The sequence below is a fragment of the Stomoxys calcitrans genome, chromosome 1 (genome assembly GCF_963082655.1).
Source record: "Stomoxys calcitrans chromosome 1, idStoCalc2.1, whole genome shotgun sequence".
NCBI lineage: Eukaryota > Metazoa > Arthropoda > Insecta > Diptera > Muscidae > Stomoxys > Stomoxys calcitrans.
In genome coordinates, this window is record NC_081552.1 from 142,282,987 (window position 1) to 142,304,667 (window position 21,681).

General features: G+C 41.5%; 1 protein-coding gene across 7 annotated transcripts in view; it reads left to right on the forward strand.

Annotated features, from left to right (window-relative positions):
- LOC106091906 (GTPase-activating protein) overlaps positions 1–21,681 on the forward strand; it is a 95,914-nt gene that overhangs the window by 62,919 nt on the left and 11,314 nt on the right. For all 7 annotated transcript variants that reach the window (XM_013258603.2, XM_013258604.2, XM_013258606.2 and 4 more), the window contains 2 exons: positions 6,904–7,178; positions 7,552–7,747. In XM_013258603.2, coding sequence (XP_013114057.1) covers positions 6,904–7,178; positions 7,552–7,747 — 471 coding nt within the window. The remainder of the gene's footprint in view (positions 1–6,903; positions 7,179–7,551; positions 7,748–21,681) is intronic.

A 21,681-nucleotide genomic window follows, 5' to 3' on the forward strand; every position in this document is an offset into this window, starting at 1 on the left:
GTATCAGATATTAAAAGAACTGCACAACGATTAAACGTACAATGGCCAAATACCACGAATGAATATGAGTGGAATTTATTCAGCACATGCTTGGTTAATAGTGAACGACATTATATCTTTTATGAAAACTTGAAGTTAAAATATCAAAGCCAATCTAGAATATACAAACATTTAGATTATAGAATGGGAGAAATGTACTTTACTGATTCTTACTCTAGCGATCAAATTTCCTGGGTCTTTAAGGCAAGATGTGGATTGATCAACCTGAATGCCAACAGATTTAATGCAGAAAACGAGGAAAGAAAATGTTCTATGTGCAACCTTAATCGAGATGAAACATTACTGCACTTTCTTGGAGAGTGTCCTGTTTTGAGAGAATTTAGAATTACAATATTCCAATCTGCTGTGCTATCTGAGGAAACCATGATCAACATCTTAGACGGCCGTGAACCTGACAATTGGCGACAGCTAATTTCATACTTAAAAACTTGTTTATCCTACAGGAAATTTCTAGTAAATGAGTACAACTCCGTATAGAAGGCATGAAAAGTTATATATATGACAGACGGCTTATAACAGAGCCATTGTCTATTAATACCTTACTTTCTTTTTTTACCAAACTGTAATTACAGATCAGCAATCTATTGTAATGTAAAGAAATATGTTGGTGAATAAAGAAATTATTATTATTATTAAATAAGAAAAAGTGGTAGATCTGGGCGATCGATTCGAGATTTTAAAATTGTGCTTACGAGTCCTTGAAATTTTTCATTTCATTACTGATGTAATTCAAATAATTTATAATTAAATATCACCAATCTTTCTTTGGAAAAGTCTTTCAGACTAACAAGCAAAATATTTCATTTAAAAATATTTTTCATATATTTTTTTCCTACAGAAAAAAATCAATTAAAAGTAATAAAACTAGAATTAAGAGAAAATTTATACAGAATTTTGTCAAAGAAAAATTTTTGTGTTATGTTTGTCTTTCGGAACAATTTTTATAAAACATTTTTTTGGCAATAAAATGCCATGAAGATTTTGGTTAAAATAAACTTTTAATAACTTTTCGTTTAAAACAATCATTTATATCATTTTCATGTTTTTTGCCTGTTAGGGCGAAGATCATTAAATTTCACAATTATTGTTTGTTTCTCATTCGAGACGAGCTCAATGATCGGAGATTTGCTTTACAAATGGAAGAGGAAAGGCGACAGCGTGTCGCCGCCGGTCTTAGATAGTTCAGCAATAGCATCTGGGCACAATGTTCTATTCATATCCTCTATAACAGTTACAAGATTCCCTTCTTTGTCTCTGCAGGAGGATGTGCCTGCACCGAAGCCATCGGTTTGATGGTTGATACTTTGGTAAAATTTCCAGACATCATTCTGACTCCTGTACATCTCAATTAGCTTACAATCACGTCTTTCCATTTCCTTCTTTCTGCGGAATAGGCGTTTCTCCTCTCTTCTTTTCTCCTGATACCTCTCCTTCATCTGGCGCGTTGCTACTGGCTTCAGTAGCATTTCGACACTCTTGGTCGAACCATGGGTTTCCATGGGTTTCCGGTACCCAAGTACGGATTTCGCGGCATTTTCCATGGAGTGGGCAATGGTTTGCCACTGCGCCGTTTTATCATCGGGACAAGGAGTGCCTTCATCAAGCAGTTGGGTCAGTCGTGTGGAGTATGCCGTAGCCATCTGTTGTGTTTGCAGCTTTTCAATGTCGTACGTACTTTTCTCGCCATGCTCCGAATCTATGTTTGCTCTTCGGATCAATCGGACATCTAACACGCTGAATGATCGGGTGACAACCATGTGGCCGTGTGAATCCTTCGATGTTGAAATTTGGGGCTGCTAACTTCCATGTTCTTTGCCGCGGCGAAATATATTAGCCCCAATCCATTATGGGAAATTATTTCACGAAGGCGGGTTACTGGCCCAGCGCCCCGCATGGGTTTTGTTGGATCGCATATGTATCGCTAGCCGCTTGTTCCAAGATCCGACGCTCGCTGCGCCAGTCCCCACTAGCAGACAGACGACTGGTCAGCAGGGGATTTTAACGAAGACACCTGGTTCGAGTCTTAAGGACAAAGCCGAACCTATTTTATCTTCGCATGCCTATAATTAGTCTAAGCCATCTGACTTATCTGGCAAACCAATACGCTTTTTCAATGGACTGTCACCTGTATACTCCGATATCCTTGCGAAATTGACAGGGCCTCTTCCAGTCTGTTACGATGCAGGCTGGTATCGGGGCCGATACAAGCGAATTGTTTTCGGGGATCAACGCTCAGTTGAAATGTATTCTTGCGCCCTAAAGAAAATGGATTTGGCCAGGCGCGGCACTAGATTTAGTCAAGAAGGAAGATATTTCTTCTCGACCCACGACACACGCTTGGATAGTAAGGATTCCATACTTAGGAGACTAAGCGACTGTAATCCCAATCTTTTAACCACTAACTGGGAGATTGTTAGATTGGATGAGGCTGATGGTGACCGAAGACCGGAGATATGTAGTATTCGTACTAAATTCGAAAACCTCAAACAGTCGGAAGGAGTTTTATCCTACAGATTCAACAAAGGTGTATAGATGCGGTGGATTGGGGAATCAGGAGACGACTCAGCAGTTGTTGCTGGACACTTGTCTGAAGAACTATCGACCACATCTCTAAAGCCTGGTTATGTTACAAGGTGCTGTGCGAACATAGCCAGCAGTGGGTCACAAGCGTCGTCGTCGTCGCCTTCTGCGTCCTCGTCGTCGGACTATGTAGGTAACGACACGCGTGTTGACCACGTATTAAGCAATTTGCCGGTCTGTGGGTAGTTATGCAGCGCCACGTCGGTCTCGTCAGCTTTGTGACACGCAGTGAAATAATATTCAGATCTGTCAGAATGCCACCCTTCGAACTGCGACGGACTGTCTCCTCTATCAGGAGACAAAGATCCTTCCAGTGCGAAGACATAACTAGATGCTGTCTTAGCAATACCTTTTGGGCTGTTATCGCAGAGACCATCCAAATCATCATCTTGTGGATAGATATCCACCGCCCAGAAGCCTTAAGGTAGATATACATAATCTAGAGCGTGAGGTTCAGCGCTACAAGAGAGAATCTCTAGATCAAGCGCCATATCAAGCAGGAAATTGACCACCCGCGGCAAACCAGTTGCATTTCGGCAGATGCAGCCGTCTCAACTAGTACAGAGGATTGATGCCGACGTGCAAGATGTATGTCCCGATTGTGACCAGGGCGAATATATTAAAAGTTGCAATCTGGCGATTTGTAATAAAGACATGGAACAGGCAGGAAGTGCTACAACAGATCTCACCTTTGTGGTATTTTTTATTAGATTAGGTTACGTTTAGTGGCAGTCTGCCATCAGACTCACTTAGACGTTTTCGTTCATTGTGATACCACAGGAACAGATGAAGGAAGATGCCTTCTAGTTCCTAGTCTCGCAAGCTCATCCGCTTTACAATTCCCTGGGATATCTCTGTTGCTTGGCACCCAGAACAGGTGAATTTTGAACTGTTCAGCTATCTCGTTGAGAGATCTGCGACAGTCGAGGGCGTTTTTTGTGTTCAGAAATACGTTCTCCAGGGATTTAATGGCTGCCTGGCAGTCTGAGAAGATATTTGTGCCGATCGTCGTAATGACATATCTTAGCCATTCCACCACTTCCTTAATTGCAAGGATCTCCGCTTGATACACTTTGATACACACCGCAGTAGTCGGGGAACCTTTTCAATATGACCAGTTCTAGATCTTTAGAGTATACCTTAAAGCGCACCTGGTTGTTTAGTTTGGAACCATCCGTATAGAAGTCTATGCAACTTCTGTTACCAGGGATATCGTAGTTCCAATCGGTTCTATCAAGAATAGTGGTACAATACTTTTTATCAAAAAGCGTCTCAGGTAGGGTGTAATCCACACTGCCTGGAACATCGGATATTGTATTAAGGATAACACAGTGTCCGTAGCCGCCACATGACCAGTGAGAAAGCTCCCTTAACCTCACGGCAGTGGTCGCTGCAATTTGGGTAGCCACAATATCCAGAGGCATAAGATGTAGCATTAAATTCAGTGCATCAGATGATGATGATGCACAAACATGCCATCCTTTGTATCCGGTTGAAGCGCCGTCCACCAGACCACAACGTAGAGCTTCCTGAAGTATATCTCTTAGAGTGCTGAGAAACTTACCCCTAACCGCAATTGCCACGTCATCAGGATACGCAACCACTTTTACGCCTATTTCTTCCAGAGACAATAATATATTGTTAATGGCTATATTCCAAAGTAGAGACAGTACACCTCCTTGAGAGGTTCCTCTGCTGATCCATCTTTTTAGATCCACAGAACCCAAGCCTGCCGTAACGCATCTTTTGGTAAATAAGTTATTAATAAACATTCTTACGGTAGAGTTGATGTCTAGAAACTCCAATTCCTTCATGATTGACGTCGTTTTTACATTGTTGAAAGCACCTTCAATGTCAAGAAATGCTTCCATTGTATATTCCTTGACAGTGAGAGAACCCTCTATGTAGCCTATTAGGTCGTGAAGGGCTGTTTCAGTGGATTTGCCTTTACGATATCCATGCTGCTGCCGCAACAGGCGATCTCCAGAGATCTTTGCCCTAAGATATGTTTGTATCAACCTCTCTAGAGTCTTCAGCATAAAGGACGAATATCTTTCGCCTTCGTGTGGTAAGATTTTCCTGCTTTCGAAATAAAAATAACCTTCGTGCCCCTTCATTCCACGGTATATATGACATTCTGATACAAGCAGATTATATCTCCCCAAACCGAAGTCGAAACTTCTTATCGCCCAAAGGATTTCCGTCTCAGACATTCTCTGACTTCTGAATATACCCCACCATAATATGTCTCGCCCTTATATTTTCTTAGCTCAACCTGATATCCCAATCGTGTGGTGCTCTTGTGGCTTTTGCTCCACCATGGCGGTCGCTATTTGCCCCTTGGCTTGGCACTAAGGAATGCTGACACAAGCGAGTCATTGAGGACCTTCGTGATCCGCTTGACCACTATGTCTATATCATCCGTGGTTTCCATTTCCTTTTCTGGTCTAGAAGGGATAGACGTGCAGAATTTGTGCCGAAATTTATCCCATTCCGCCTTTCTTCTGTTTAGCCGAGGCACCACTCATTCAGTATTTTCTCCAAGGCTGAAACTAGTATAACGATGATCAGGAAAGCTGTGGTCATGCAACATTCAGTCGCATTTTTCCACTTATATCTTCAGATACAAAGGTAATATCTAGTACCTCCTGCCAGTTCCTGGTAATAAAGGTCGGTTTATCCCCCAAATCGCCTAATTGCAACTTATAATATATTCACCCCTTTCGTTGACATCCGGACTTCCCCATATCTGGTGATGTGCATTAGCATTACTTCCTACAATGATGCTTTTCTTCCCTACAGAAGCGGCTTCACCCAGCGACTTAAGGTTTGAAGGCGGTAGTTCTGAATCGTGTGTCATATAAAGGGAACCCAGCCAGACTTGTTTATTTCAAGGCTGGCTACTACTAAATCTTCAGTGCTTAGCGACGGAAGAAAAAAACATTTAGACTACTCTTTGCAAGAATGAGTATCCCGTATCCTTGAGAAGTTTAAATCCCGGAGTTCTTAGTCCACGAACCATTCCTTCACACACCCATGGTTCCTGGATAGAACCACGTCAAATCTCCCTGCCATCAGGAGGACCTTAAGTGCCGCCGAAGCGGCCTTGCAATGATGGAGATTTGTCTGTAGAAACCGGACCATAGTCAGGATTCAGAACCTCCACCACTGTTGTGTTAGCCTCGTATTCTGATTCCACCAGGAGTTCATCTTCACAAGATTCGTTAAAACTTGTCATGATGAGCTTCGGTATGCATCCAGAGGCAGGTGAGAAAGCTGTGGAACCACTATTCCTCAGGACACTGGGCACTCGCGGTGTGAACGATTCCTCCTTTGATGCCACACTATCTGGTGCTCTCGAAGTACTTTTTGGGGTCCATGCTTCCCCGCTGGCGCACACCTTGAGCCCAGTCCAACCGGATAAGCCACCCACACAGGGCTTATCGGGTCCCGCTTTGATGCCATCCCCTCCTGTTTCGATTGTTGCAGGGGGATTTTCCGTCTCCTGCAATCCGCCAGAGTTTAGCGATGTGGACGATAGTTCCTCAGGTAAGTGTTCAGCAACAACTACTGAGTCGTCTCCGCTTCTATAGACGTTTAGTTTCAACTTGTTGAATCCGTAGGATACAACCCCATCAGACTTATTGAGGTCTGCGAAACAGCCGGAGTTTAGTTCGAATACTGCATGTCTCCGGTCACCATCAGCCTCATCCAATCTGCCAATCTTCCAGTCAATGGTTGGAAGATTGGGATTACATTCCCTTAGTCTTTCAAGTATTGCTTCAGGATCTGAGGGAATCCTTGGTATCCATGCATGCGCTATTGGTCGAGAAGGAATATCTTCCTTCTTGACTAAATCTAGTGCAGCACCTAGCCAGATCTCATCAATATTTTTAGCGCACAACGATGCATTTAATTGAGCGATGATCGCCGAAGGCAATTAGTCTGTATCGGCCCCGTTACCAGCCCGCATCGTCACAAACTGGAGAAGACCCAGGAAATACCGCAAGGACATCGGAGAATACTGATGACAGTCCATTGACTATTCTCCGTTACGTCCGTTACAAATAAAGCTTCGTTTTTTTTAGGGATTATGAAAGTGGGTTAGAAAAATATACAATTTCTATTGATTTCATAATTTGGCCTGTGTTTTTGAAGAACAGTTGAGTTTATTGATAATAGTGTAAATAGTTTATTTCAACATTTCTCATTTGTATACTGTTTTAATAGATTTTTAATGTGTTTTCCTTAATATCACACTAGGACTGTCAAACAAATCGGACGCTTACATTAATATCGAAGACTATTCAATCATTGGGCAATCTTGTGAGTTCACGTTCCTCGCAGCAACCCTGCAAAGAAGAGTACACCGGTCAGTTGTATAAGAAATTCTGCACAGAGAAGCATGTCGAGGCAGTGAAAGCGTTTCTAGAAAATATTTCTACTCCCTGCATTGACGAGAAGGGGTCAACGGCAGAGTATGGCAGCCTATTCCCAGTGGGTGAAACTATATTGGAACCAGTATTACTGAAAGAAGGGTAAGTATAATACAGTTTCAAATCTTCAAATCTTAAATATTTTAGAACGAAAAATTTCTCATCACACAACATTTTAATTATATTTCTTCCTCTCTTACATTCCCAATTATGCATAACCACACCCCTTATACCCACACACACCCACGTCTCGTTTGCATCCTGCTCATGTTTATTAACTTAATTTTTTAAACACATCCTCATGTTCACCTTAAATTCTGTTCATTACCTTTTTATGTACCTTTACTAACTGAAGCGAGGGGTAAGAACTATTTTTTTCTACGTCAATGCCTCCGCGCATTTAGAAATTTAGTTGTATCTGTCGATCTTTTTTAAGCATTTTAACTTTATTTATATGTATATATCTCATTATTAGTACGATGGCTAAATACCCACAGTACGGCAAACGATTTCGACGACCATTTAAACAACGCTATTTTCGATTAACCACCCAATCTTTAAGTTATGCCAAATCAAAGGGCAAACAACCAATCTGTGATATACCATTGGCGGAAATTGAACGTGTCGAACAGTTGAATGAAAAAAGTTTTAAATTGCAAAATTGTTTTAAGGTAAGTACTATTTTTGTTAAAAAAGATTGTTATAAACTCGTTGGGGGTTCGTGGTTTCTGTGAATATTGTTAATGTTTCCAAAAATTTGCTCATTTTTACGCCGATATGTATGGTAGGGTACCTTGTTTCTTCGTATATGAAGAACCGAATATCGCAATCGCAAGAATTTTACGAATTCAACTTTAATTTATGTTCCGGCAATAGAAAATCGTAAATGCACTGATTTCATTATAAATATTGTAACGACAGCTTCCCCTCGTGGGAAGGGTAGCACTCTGTCTATGTCACTTTATCACTCTACTCGCCGATATTTTTCCTGCTTCCCGATATCTGCCTGTACTCCGACGATTGACTTCTGCCCCCTTTTGCCTGTCCTTGCCTTCCTTTTATATGTTCATACTCATCGCAACATACTTCCAATTCACCACGGCAGCGCTAGTCCAAAACAAAATATTCTTCCCTGCAGTCGTTTGCATAAATGCGTATGTTCGCTGCTGCGGCTGGCTGACCAGCCAGTGTGAAGTCGTTGAGTCTGGCTGTTGTGTATATCATTGCCGTTGACTGTGATATTAGTTAGTGGCCCTACGGTAACTTGTTTTGATCACTTTCAAATACAAGTTGTAAACCAGTATGAGAGCCACTCACTTGTTCGGGAAACCACTGCCTGTTTGGATAAAAGTTCGTTTAAGGCAAAAAAAAAAATATGGCAAAATCTTATATATAAAATTGAATTTGTGTTTGTTTGTTTGGTCCGTATAGACTCAAAAACGGCTGAACCGCTTTCCTTGAAATTTTCACAGATTGTGTAGGTTGGTCTGGAAGGAAACATATGCAATATAATTGCGGACCCTCGGGTAAGGGGTTACCCCAAAAGTACTACCCAAAAATAAATGTGGACCAACCGGGACAATATGGGACTTAAATGAAAGGTATTCAGGAGTAGAGAACGAATTTCATATTAGATTACAAATGTGGCATAAAAATTAGGTCCAAGTAATAGGAGGTCGCCCCATCCCCAAGTACCCCAAAATGGGCATATTAGCCGACCATGTCTATATGGGACTCAAATGAAAGGTATTTGGGAGTAGATTACGAATATGACATTAAAATTTGCGTTCAAGTTTAGGTGGCGCTTTTCCTCCTAAAGATACGTCAAATGGGTTATTTGACCCATTATGACAAAATGGGACTCAAATTAAAGGTATTTAAGAGTAGAAAACGACTTTGATATCCAATTTTGCGGCCAAGTGTTTGGGGTACGCCCTAAAGCGCCCCCTAAACTGAACTCAATTTTCGATTATGGCAATATGGAGCTCAAATCAACGGTATTTGAGAGTAAAGACTGAATTTGATATCTATTTGCAGGGCAAAGTGCCGGTGTCCGCCCCAGCCCCAAAACACCCTCCAAACATTTCATATTTACTGATCATGGCATATGGGGCTCACATTAAATGGATTTGGGAGTGCAGCACGGTGCCTCGGGGACCGTCCAAAAGCCGTCTAATGGGTATATGGACCAATCACGACAATATAGAGCTCAAAGAAAGGGCTTGAGAGAAAATAACGAATTTGATATCCAATTGAAGAGCCATGTGTTTGGGGAACTGTCCCACCCGAAAACACCTCCCTATTATATAAAAGCAAATTCATATTTAAATTGATTGATTTTCGGGACAAAGTCCCTGGAGTCCATCCCACCCTCAAACAGAATTTATTTACCGATCATGCCATTATGGGACTCATATAACATGTATTTGAAACTAGAGCACGAAGCGTATATTTACATTAAGGGCCAAGTGTCTCTCTAAACCGGAAATATTTACTAATACAATAATATAGACCCCAAAAGAAAGTACTTGGAAGTGGAGTAAAAATTTACCCAGGAACCGAGAAGGGACACACTTCTCACACATCAATGAAAGCTTTTTGATTCAAGTTTAAACTCTATGATAAGGGACTTTTTTTTATAGCTGAGTCCGAATGCGGTGCCGCAGTGTGACATCTCTTTGGGGAGAATTTTTTACATGACCTTGTGTGGCAAATGTCGCCAGCTTTAAATTTTGTCCGACGTTATCGCCAGGACGCAGGCGTTCAGCGTTATAGGCGGACATAGGTTACAGTGGCACGAATTCGGTAAACACATTCGGGGCGAAGTGTCCCAACCCTAAATGATATTAGAGAGTTAAAGAAGGTGCAGTGCAGCGGGCCCGGTACGGCTAGTTTTCTATATATTTAAGCAATATTGAACGAAAAAGTTAGGTACTTTGCTACAAATAATTATTTTTTAATAACTTACCACAAATTTTTGTTAAAATAATCATGAATATATTGGGTTGCCCAAAAAGTAATTGCGGATTTTTCATATAGTCGGCGTTGACAAATTTTTTCACAGCTTGTGACTCTGTAATTGCATTCTTTCTTCTGTCAGTTATCAGCTGTTACTTTTAGCTTGCTTTAGAAAAAAAGTGTAAAAAAAGTATATTTGATTAAAGTTCATTCTAAGTTTTATTAAAAATTCATTTACTTTCTTTTAAAAAATCCGCAATTACTTTTTGGGCAACCCAATATTATAATTTTAACGATTTATAAAAAACGCACTTTATTATGTCGCGAAGACTTTTTTTACACTACAATACTTTTACATCAGAAACCTGAACGAACGAGTTTAAAAATTTCAAAAATTTATGGAAATAATTGAGGCACTCCAACAAATAACGGGGCAATAAAAAAACAGTAAATGATACACGTAGAAGAAGGATACACAACCGCACTTTATGTTGTCCGACAGTGTATAAATATAGTCCTAGATACATGATGCTGTTGCTCGAGAAAATATAGATATGGTACGTCTGAAACAACATGTATGGGGAGGTTGGGACTGTTATACGTCAGCAATACAAAGTGGTTTTTGTTGTTGTTGTTGTATCAGTGTTTTGTACACCTGGGGCGGCATCTCTTGCCGATGAAAGCCTTCATCGGGTCAATCCGGTACGTACAACAGCTGCCATGGGATTGAAATAGTGGTTTATGGAACCTAACAGCAATTGCACTTCCGATACATTCTGCGAAGTTCAGAAGTCCTGTATGACCTGTAGGGACCCTTGTGCATGTTGCTGGTCAAGAGGTCCTTGCTTTGATCACAGTTTGGATTTGGATTTCTATTCAAAATCGAAAATGTGCTACCTATTATTTGGCAAATACCCTGATTATGTGTAATGAAATTTGGATTTTCAAAGTTCAAAAGTCATTACATGTTTACGAAAAATAATTTTATTGCAATATACCAACCCGTTTTCTAAATAATAGATCCCAAAATTTCGATTTTGCATAAAATCCGGACTCTTTTTCATCGTCCAGTCATGACATTCGGCTATGATTTCCTCCGCAGTCCGTAATAGATATTGATTCGGTTCAATTATGCTGCTGTTCACAGTAGTCAGCGCAAATACGCATATCTAGACGAATATATTATTTAGCCCAAATGTTATCTAAAAAGGTGACGAATTGTTTATTTTATCGTTGATAGATATCCATATTAAAATTTTAGTAAACTTATTGATTCGTTTAAAACGTTGTTTTGAGAGTTTCGGAGTTTCTCAGATGGGTTGAAAAATATCCAAATCCATAGAACGATGTTTTCAAAAATACAACCGCACTCTAGATATGAGGTATCTAGCCATACAAATGTCTTATTATTTTGACATATTGGTTTGATAGCGTATAGATATTTATAAACAAGAAAACATTCGCTCTTAGGTTTAATCTCAAGGTTGCTATTTTGGGTTGCCGATAACTGTAACCACTTGAAACTTGGAAGAACGACAGCTGGATAAGTGTTATAATAATATAAATTAAAATGAACCACAAAGCATATATAAAATTATACTGTGGTCATTGGTGAAAAACCAATAAGAAATGACAAATGATTAACCAATACCATGGCAGCCGGTTGTACGTACCGGACTGACCTAGTGGATTGCTTCATCGGTAAGGGCTACTGCGTCGGTGTACAACACACTGATACGACAACAACAAATGATTAACCCTTCGAAGCGCGAACCTTTTGATTATCGTATATAGCAATGAGGTCCCTGGGGACCTCAGTAGTTATAACACCACAACTGTTGATCTATTGATCTGAGCTATAGAAAAGGGCTATTACTGTTAACCCATTTGGAACAAGTATTGCGTTTTCGTATCAGTGACTTGGCGAACATTGCCATGCATATGTTAACCGTGTATTACGAACTCATTTTATAAAAACAATATTTATTTACGGATTACTTTGACTCTAGAGAATTATGTAGAAAAAAAATTTATTCTTTGTTATCAATCCCATGGCAGCCCGGATTGACCCGATGGAGTCCTTTATTCATAAAAAGTGTAAAAAATTACACTTTTTTTCATTTTGATGGAAAAAGAGAAATATGTCATAATATTATTTTACTGCAGCGCAAAGACAAAGAGAAGACGGGAAAAATTTTAATAAAAAATAATTCTTTACAATTTTTTTTTGTATTTAAAATAGTATTAACCATATATTGGGTTGCCCAAAAAGTAATTGCGGATTTTGCATATAGTCGGCGTTGACAAATTTTTTCACAGCTTGTGACTCTGTAATTGCATTCTTTCTTCTGTCAGTTATCAGCTGTTACTTTTAGCTTGCTTTAGAAAAAAAGTGTAAAAAAGTATATTTGATTAAAGTTCATTCTAAGTTTTATTAAAAATGCATTTACTTTCTTTTAAAAAATCCGCAATTACTTTTTGGGCAACCCAATATTTTTTGCAACCTCGATTTCTCGCGAGCTATCTTATATATAAAAATGAATTTGAGTTTGTTTGTTTGTTTGTTCCGTATAGACTCAAAAACAGCTGAACCGATTATCTTGAAATTTTCACAGATTGTGTAGTTTGGTCTGAAAAGAAACATAGGCTATAAAATTTGTTGATATCGGAAAGGGGGCGGACCCTCCCCCTTACCCCAAAAGTACTACCCAAGAATAAAAGTGGACCGATCGTTACAATATGGGACTCAAATGAAAGGTATTCAGGAGTAGATTACGAATTTTATATCAAAAATTGGGTCCAAGTAACTGGAGGGCCGTCCCAACCCAAAAACCCCCTAAAATAGTTTTTTGGACGATCATGACGATATGAGACTCAAATGAAAGGTGTTCGGGGGTAGATAGCGAATATGGGCAGGAAAGAGAAATGGGCTTTATAATTTGTTGATTTCGGAAGGGGGTAGACCCTCCCCCGTTACCCAAAAACACCACCCAAAATCAAAAGTGTATCGATCGGGACAATATGGGTATCAAATGAAAGGTATTGGAAAAAGGAATACGAAAATGGTATTAAAATTTGGGTCTAAGTACCCATCGGGCCGCTCCAACCCCGAAATTCCCCCAAACAGCCATATTGGGCGCCCCAAACCCAAAACTCTTCTAAACAGATATATTCGGCGTTCCTATCAATATGGGACTCAAACGTTCCTATCAATATGGGACTCAAAAGTATTCGGCATTAGATTACAAATATGGCATAAAAAATTAGGTCCAACTAATAGGTGGTCGCCCCTCCCCAAAATGGGCATATTAGCCGACTATGGCTATATGAGACTCAAATGAAAGGTATTTGGGAGTAGATTACAATATGACATTAAAAGACCAGGTGGCGCTTTTCCTCCTAAAAATACGTCAAGTAGGTTAATTGACCCATTATGACAATATGGGACTCAAATGAAAGGTATTTGAGAGTAGAAAACGAATTTGATACCCAATTTTGGAGCCAAATGTTTGGGGGATATGAAGTTCAGTTTAGTGGGTGCTTTAGAGAGTGAACTTTATATCCGACTATGGAAAATTGGACCTCAAATCAACGGTATTTGGCAGTAAAGAACGACTTTGATGTCTATTTTCAGGGCAAAGCACCGGTGGCCCCCCAACCCCAAAACCCTCTCCAAACTGTTCATATTTATTAATGGGGCTCAAATTAAAGGGATTTGGAAGCGTTGCACGAATTTGATATCCATATTTGAGTCGAAATGTCTGAGCTGCCATCGCTCCCCTAAAAAGAACTTCTCATTACCCTAATTTTTAAAAACACTAGATGTCGGAGATTGTTGATGTGATTCGTTGGAAATTTCTTTGCATTCTTACAATCACCAAGGAGTGTAAGAAGGAGATTAACCCCTCTCTGAGAATGGCACAATCCGCATCGTTTGAGTGCCGGGCCATAACGGAGTAAGGGGGAATGAAAGGGCAGACGATTTGGCAGTGAAGGCCAGAGGACTGCCGTCGATAAGCTTGGTTAACCTGAAGCCTTTCGGGTCGACGCAGTCCGATTTAAGCGCGTGGGCGACAAATGCATGCAACACAGTGGAACAGCGAAACGGTCGGTAGGACGGCGAAAATCTGATGGGGTGGTCCGGATCGTGAGAGGACGTGGCTATTACTGAAAGGAAGTAAGAAGGAGGTCAGTATAGCTTTTGGTGTCATAACGAGACTACGAGCTCACTTATGCAAAATAGGTGCGGCAAGTGATAGCATGTGGGGAAAATGATGACATTTCCCAAAAATTAAAATTTTTTTCTTCGAGGTTACTTTTTAGTTTTTAGAGCGCACAACAAGCCGATTACTGGCTTAGGTGTATATCTATAGTGGCAGGGGCAGATTAATATCTGCACCCTCTTTTTAACCAAACCTACCGTCACCAAAAATAAAACATGGTTTCTATTGTCGTAGTCCGGTGCCTCTGGGCCGCCCAAAACCCACCAAATTGATATATAGACAAATCACGACAATTCGGCGTCATAGCCGGACATATGCTACAATGGCACGATATTCACATTCAGGGCGAAGAACCCCTACCCTTAAAAGATATTAGAGAGTTAAAGAAGGCGCAGCGGAGCGGGCCCGGTTCGGCCAGTAGCTGATATAAGCTTCACCTTTGGTAATCAAGCACTCGTAATCTTTCCTCTGATTAACCCTAATTTTTGCCTTAAGGCCGCCCGGTGGCCGAGTTGGTAGCATGCTTGGATTATCAGTGCAGGGGTCGTGGGTTGGATTCCCGCCAGAAGCCTTGATCTGTCGCTACTGTGGTATCACAATGGACTTAAAATTATCTAAGTGAGTCTGTAAAGGACTGCCACTTTTATCTAACCTACCCCCAATTTTCTTTTACCACGATTCACCTACACATTTTTCCCCCTACTTTACTCATTGTCTCTCACTCAAATAAGAATAGGTCTAATAAGGCATGTTTACTGAGAAAATTCAAAATTTATTGGCTGGGAAAAATAAACATGTTAGGTGTTTCCTAAAACTATTTAGGAGCCAAAATAACAGTATTATGTTAGTTGTGTTGGTTGTCAAATATTAATATTTCTTCTGGTAAATAGATTAAAGAAAAAATTAAATCTTTTTGAGTTTATATAAGCCAATTATCCAAATTATGGGCAAAATTCATGATGATTACTTAAAGTATTCTTACGAACTATCTTAAAGACGACTTACTCTAACAAATAATTACAAAATAAGGTGTGAATTCCAGGCCGGGTCATTAACTTGTTGATTTGCCTCCAATTCGCCGAGAGGTCTGGCCGGGCAGTTAAACAGGTGACGTGTATCGTGCGGTTCCTGGTTACAATCGGGACATACATCTTGCACATCGACATCAATCCTTGCTTTGTAGGTGTTGAGGCGGCTGCATCTGCCGGAACGTAATTGAACCAGAACTACTCTGGTTTGACGGGGGAGGTCAATTTCTTCAGGTGCAATGGGTGGTGGTCGTTCACCAAGGACTACATTCACCCGGTAGCCAATTACCGCATCTGCTACCGTGTCTGCATGAATGTTGTTTAAACTTGCTTGATATGCCGCTTGATCTAGAGGTTCTCTCTTGTAGCGCTAAACCTCACGCTCTAGATCGTGTAGATTTACCTTAAGGTGATCGCAGTTCGGAAGGCAGCATTCCGACAGATCTGAGTATTATTCCACTGCGTGTCACAAAACTGACGAGACCACACTGGCGCTGCATAACTTACAACAGACCGGCCAATTGCTTTGTACGTGGTCAACAAGGCTTCTTTGTCTGCACCCCAAGTGCTGCCAGCAAGTGACTTGAGGACCTTGTTTCTACTTTTGACTCTATCGCAGATTGCTGTGGCATGTGGGGAGAATGTGTAAGAGCTGTCAAATGTGGCGCCAAGTATTTTGGGACACTTGATGGTCGGAATCATTTCTCCATCGACTATGGGTGGAATGAAGGATAGGTAGAGGTTAAACAGTGCCGGAGATATCACCCCACCTTGGGGAACTCCCTGTTTCACTCTACGGTGTTTCGACTTCTTATCCCTAAATTCCACAAATGACTGGCGACAACACAGATAATTCGCGACCCATCGTTTCAGGCCTGGCTGGGGAGACGTGTTGGCGATGTCCTCAAATAATTTGGCATGGCTGACCGTGTCGAATGCCTTCAAAAGGTCCAGTGCCACGATTGCCATCCTATCACATGGCCTGGGCTGATTAAAGCTACGGCAATTGTGTGCGGTGATAGCATGCAAAGCTGTTGTTGTGCTGTGCAGTTTTCGAAATCCATGTTGATGCTCGGCGAATGGAAATTCTCCTACGAGGCTCGGGAGGAGTAATGCCCCAAGCCTCTTTGCCACTGGGGATAGAAGGGAGATCGGTCTGTACGACTCCCCAAACTCGGGTCTTTTCCAGGCTTCAGTAGCGGGATCACTCTGCCCATTTTCCAGACATCGGGAACTATAAGAGTGTTCAAAGACTGAATCCAGATTCTTCAACATCAATGTAGAGGTTCCGTCGGGGCCCAACGCCTTAGATGATTTGGCGCCACGGATGACATTCGTAACTTTGCCCACGGTAGTTTGTGATGGTTGTTCATCAGCTCGGAATACGGCGAATGGCTCTCCTCCTTGCCCTGTCTCTCTCGGGATGCACAATAAATTGACGGTTGAACAACCTGGCGCATCTCTTCGGATCAGTCACGGTTATTTCGCCAAAAGTGACTGAGGTCCTGCCATCCCGTCTACCGGGGTTCGAGAGTGACTTAGGAGTAGACCACAGTTTGCCTACGCCGGTGCCTAAGTTACATTGCTTCAAGTGTTCTAGCCATAAATTCCGCTTATGTTCGTTGACTACTGTGTTTATTTTCAGATTCAGCTCGCTGATTCTGGGGTTAGCGGGGTCCATACCACTAATCCCATCACGCTCGTCTGCGAATAACACTGCTTGCGCCGGGTAATTGGGCCGCACTTGGGGTATTCGACCGGCTGGTATAAAGCGAGCGGCTGCTGCGTTAGTGATGTTTCGGAATTTCCTCTCGGCCACTAGCACATCCGAGGGGGGTAGCAGTTCACTGAAGCGGCGATTGGTATACTCTCTGAAGCCAGCCCAATCAGCCTTCTTATGATTGATAAACGTCCGGCGCTCAGAGGTTATGAAGTCGGGTGGTCGGTCGATGGTGAGAATTATGGGAAGGTGGTCTGACCGCAAAGAAATTACGGCTTGCCAGGATACGTCACTCAAGAGATCAGGGGATGTAATGCAGATGTCTGGCGAGCTGCTGCACCTCCTCGTAATCCTAGTGGGGTCATCCTCATTCACCGTGCAAAACGTGGAGCTTTCAATCTGCTCTGCCAAAGCTATGCCATGCTGGTCGTTACCTAGGGGAGAATGCCTGAAGTACGATGCTCATTAAAGTCCTCTAGAACCACACGATTTTGGCCAGATAGTAACCCACTTATGTCTGGATTGTAAGCTTGGCCATTAATCGGGACACAGCTACCAACCGGCGGTATGTACACGTTGTATAGCTCTATCTCGGCAGTACCGGACCTGACTGCTATCCCCATGCACTGCATATAGGGGTCACTAGCGCCAGGGGCAGACGAGATGGGTCTATATTGCACTGAATGGTGTATCACGAAGGCCAATCCCCCACCTCCATTCATTGAGCGATCCTTACGTAGCACATTGTATCCGTGACAACTGGCCAGCTTTGTCTCCTGGATCGCTGCGACCAATATATTTCTCCGACTCATGAAATCCACAATCTCATCGATCTTGCCACGGAGACCGTTGCAGTTTAGTTGCAAAAATGATACATTCCCGGCACTGACCTGTCAATATTGGGGCTGGGATGCTGCAGTTGCATATATTGCCGCATGGGGTGGTGGGGCGGTCACATAGTCCGACGACAAGGACGCAAAAGGCGACGACGACGCTTGTGGCCTACTGCTGGCTATGTTCGCACAGTACCTTGCAACATATCCAGTATGACTATATTCCCATAGTGAAGTGAGGCCAGAGCAAGATAGGAAATGTACCCACTCCATGCACCGGTTGGTCTGGCAAACCGAACAGAACCAGGGTCCGGGGTTCTTTTAGAAGCGTGCGAAGAAGGCACTCCGGGATGTGCCTCTCCCATGACGAAAAAAAGACGAACACGTACACTGAGGCGGCAACCCTTGCCGATGAGGGTTCCATCGGGTCCATCCGGTGAGCACAACCGGCTGCCATGGGATGTTCTATGTCTGACCCACCGAATCTCTAACAAAGACAATATTTAATGATAAGCCTTCCTTAATGTCCCGACCGGAAATAACTTCAACTATAAGAAATCGTGGCCTTTCACACCGGACATATATTGAGAATCCGACAATTGCAAACAACGAGATTTTTAGAACTTAAAGAGCTATTGCTCGAATTTGTGTACGCAGGGCAAAGCGAATTAAAATAGTTTTTCCTGTCATCACGCAACATTTACTTCACGTCGTTAACACTATTATAACTAATTGTAATTTTCCTTTGTTTTGGAAGCTGACGAAAGTTATACCGCTTCGTAAAAAGAATACAACCGGATTGAACTGCGCGGACTAACGTCCAATACCGTGCTCTTTCTAAAGAGATACTGTTGAAGAATCAGATATCTAGTTATTTGGATGAGAGAAATCTTATACATTCATGTCAATATGGATTTCGGAGGCATCACAGCACTACGTCACTTGTTTTACATCTGATTGGAAATATCAGACAATGTCTTGATAGAAAAAATGCCTGTGCCCACGCAATACTCGATGTGAGTAAAGCATATGATTCTATTGATCACACAATTTTGCTTTCAAAACTTTTCTCATTTTAAATTTTCACATACGGCTTGCAATATCATTCAATCGTTCCCAATTCGTAGTATCTGATTTTATAGTCTCCAACTCTTCCCATATTTTTAACGGTGTTCCACAGTGATTCATTTTAGGCCCACTTCCTTTTATGTTATACGTTATTGACATCCATAAAAGGATTTGGCATCGTGTAGTCTCCAACTCTTCCCATATTTTTAACGGTGTTCCACAGGGATCCGCTTCTATTTATGTTATACCTTAATGACATCCGCTGGATTCGGCGCTCAATGCTGAGTATATATGCCAATGATATTCACCTATTTACATCTAGCAACGCCGAACCCATTGAGGTATGCTTTAACCAATTGAATGAGGACATTGGTCGAGTCTGTGAGTGGGCAACTTTAAATAGAATCCTTATGAATATCGATAAAACTAAATGTTTGGTATTTTCCAATGATCGCAATATTCCTTTATATAACCTGACAGTACAGAATACTGCTATTGATACAAAGGAGTCGACTTCACTTCTTGGTTTTGACTCATCAACTCATCGTTGAAATTCACATCACATACTTCACATGCCATTTCTTAAATAAATATTATTCTTAGAAGATTGTATAATTAAAATTTTATTCTTCCAGTGCATATACAGCGATTCTTAGCGCATTCTCTTATAATTCCACATATTTTATATGACTTAGAAATTTATTCAGGGCCAAATTCCTGTAATCACCGCAAGCACTTATCATGTTTTCATAGAATTTTACGTTACGTCTATGGCAATTACTGTCGCAGCGATTACCAACGTTTTACCATAGTTTCTCTGATGCTCATTCAAGCATTACATAAACGTTAGATGTCTATATTATCTCTTCTGCATTATTAAATATGGACAGCACTGTTATTTGTTTGAAACTATAAACTTTCTAACTAGTAGCAGAAACTCCCACATACTTATTGAACGTTACAATAGTACTATTCTTGAAAATCCTTACCATAATCGGGTTTCGAGTCTGTGGAATTTCTTACAGAAAATTTAAAAACAAAAATTGGTGCAAGCCCTTCAGCATTCAAAAGTCCTATCAATGTATATTCCACTAAGGGATTAATTACAAATAAATAATAGTGAATTACAAGAATCCTGCACCTCCGTGGAGGATACATCTGAGGCCTCTAGGCTAAGGAAAATCCTCTCGTCTAGACCTATTACGGTGGGATATATTGAGAGAAGGTATGGAGAATGTCTAGTGAGGAAACACTAGAACTACTCGTTGATTCACATTTTTCGGGAAACTCTCCAATGAACAACGTGGCGCCAGAAGGGATTGTCACTTGTATGCATTCTTCGGTGGCTCCGGCACCTTGGCTAAGGGGAATATACGCAGCAGAATTACAAGAATCCTGCACCTCCGTGGAGGATACATCTGAGGCCTCTAGGCTAAGGAAAATCCTCTCGTCTAGACCTATTACGGTGGGATATATTGAGAGAAGGTATGGAGAATGTCTAGTGAGGAAACACTAGAACTACTCGTTGATTCACATTTTTCGGGAAACTCTCCAATGAACAACGTGGCGCCAGAAGGGATTATCACTTGTATGCATTCTTCGGAGGCTCCGGCTCCTTGGCTAAGGGGAATATACGCAGCTTGTATCAACATGTCGTATATGCCTGTTGGATGGAGGGACACAAAGGTCATTTTCATTCCAAAAGCAGGAAAACCTTACCACACGAAGGCGAAGGATTTTCATCCTATTAGTCTGTCATCATTCATGCTGAAGACTCTTGAGAGGTTGATAGAGAGGGCAAAGATCCCTGGAGATCGCCTGTTTCAGCAGCAACATGCACATAGTAAGGCAAGTCCATTGAAACAGTCCTTCATGACCTAGTTGGCTACATAGAAGTTTTTCTCGTTGTGAGGAATATCAAATGGTAGCATTTATTGACATTGCAGGTGCTTTCTATAATGTAAAACGGACATCAATCATGAAGGAACTGGAGTTTGTAAGCATCAACACTATCGTAAGAAAGTTTATTATTAACTTACTTAATAAAAGATGCATTACGGCAGTCCTAGGATCTGTGGATCTAGAAAGATGGGTCAGCAAGGGAACACCTCAAAGAGGTGTACTGTCTCCTCTACTTTTTAATATAGCGATTCTCTTTAAGAAAAAAGTGTAAAAGTGGTCGTGTATGCTGATGACGTGGCTATTGCGGTTGGGGGAAAGTTCACAGGCCAAATCTGGACTTGAACAGGTCTAAGTCTGTGCTGTTTTTGGCTAGAACAGACGTCTCAGTCACTGTGTCCGTCATGACATGTCACACAGTCTGGTCGGAAAACATGCTGGCAGACTGAAGGTTCCTAGTAAAGACTTTTGCAGAAGCTGTGAGGAGGGCGCGGCAGAAGGAGGAAGAAGACCTTTTAGGTTCTTATTTCTTTGAGAACTTGTCCGATTTAGCGGATGTGCCCGTATCCATTGCCCGGCTTTCGCGTCTAACATATACCGGCATTCAGGTGGGAACACAATACTAAACATGAACTAACTTAGGAGCGTGGCATGGAAAACAATAAAGGATTTTGTAAGTAGCACGGAATTCCTAACTTCGATTTTCATTTCGAGATTACTTTTTTAGGATTTAGAGCGCACAACAAGCCGATAACTGGCTTAGGAGTATGTCCATGGGGCGATTTAACATCCGCACCCTCTAATCAACGTAACCTTTTTAAAGCGATCAGGATGGTTCAGCGGTAGGATAGACGATATAACGTCTAAATGTGTCTG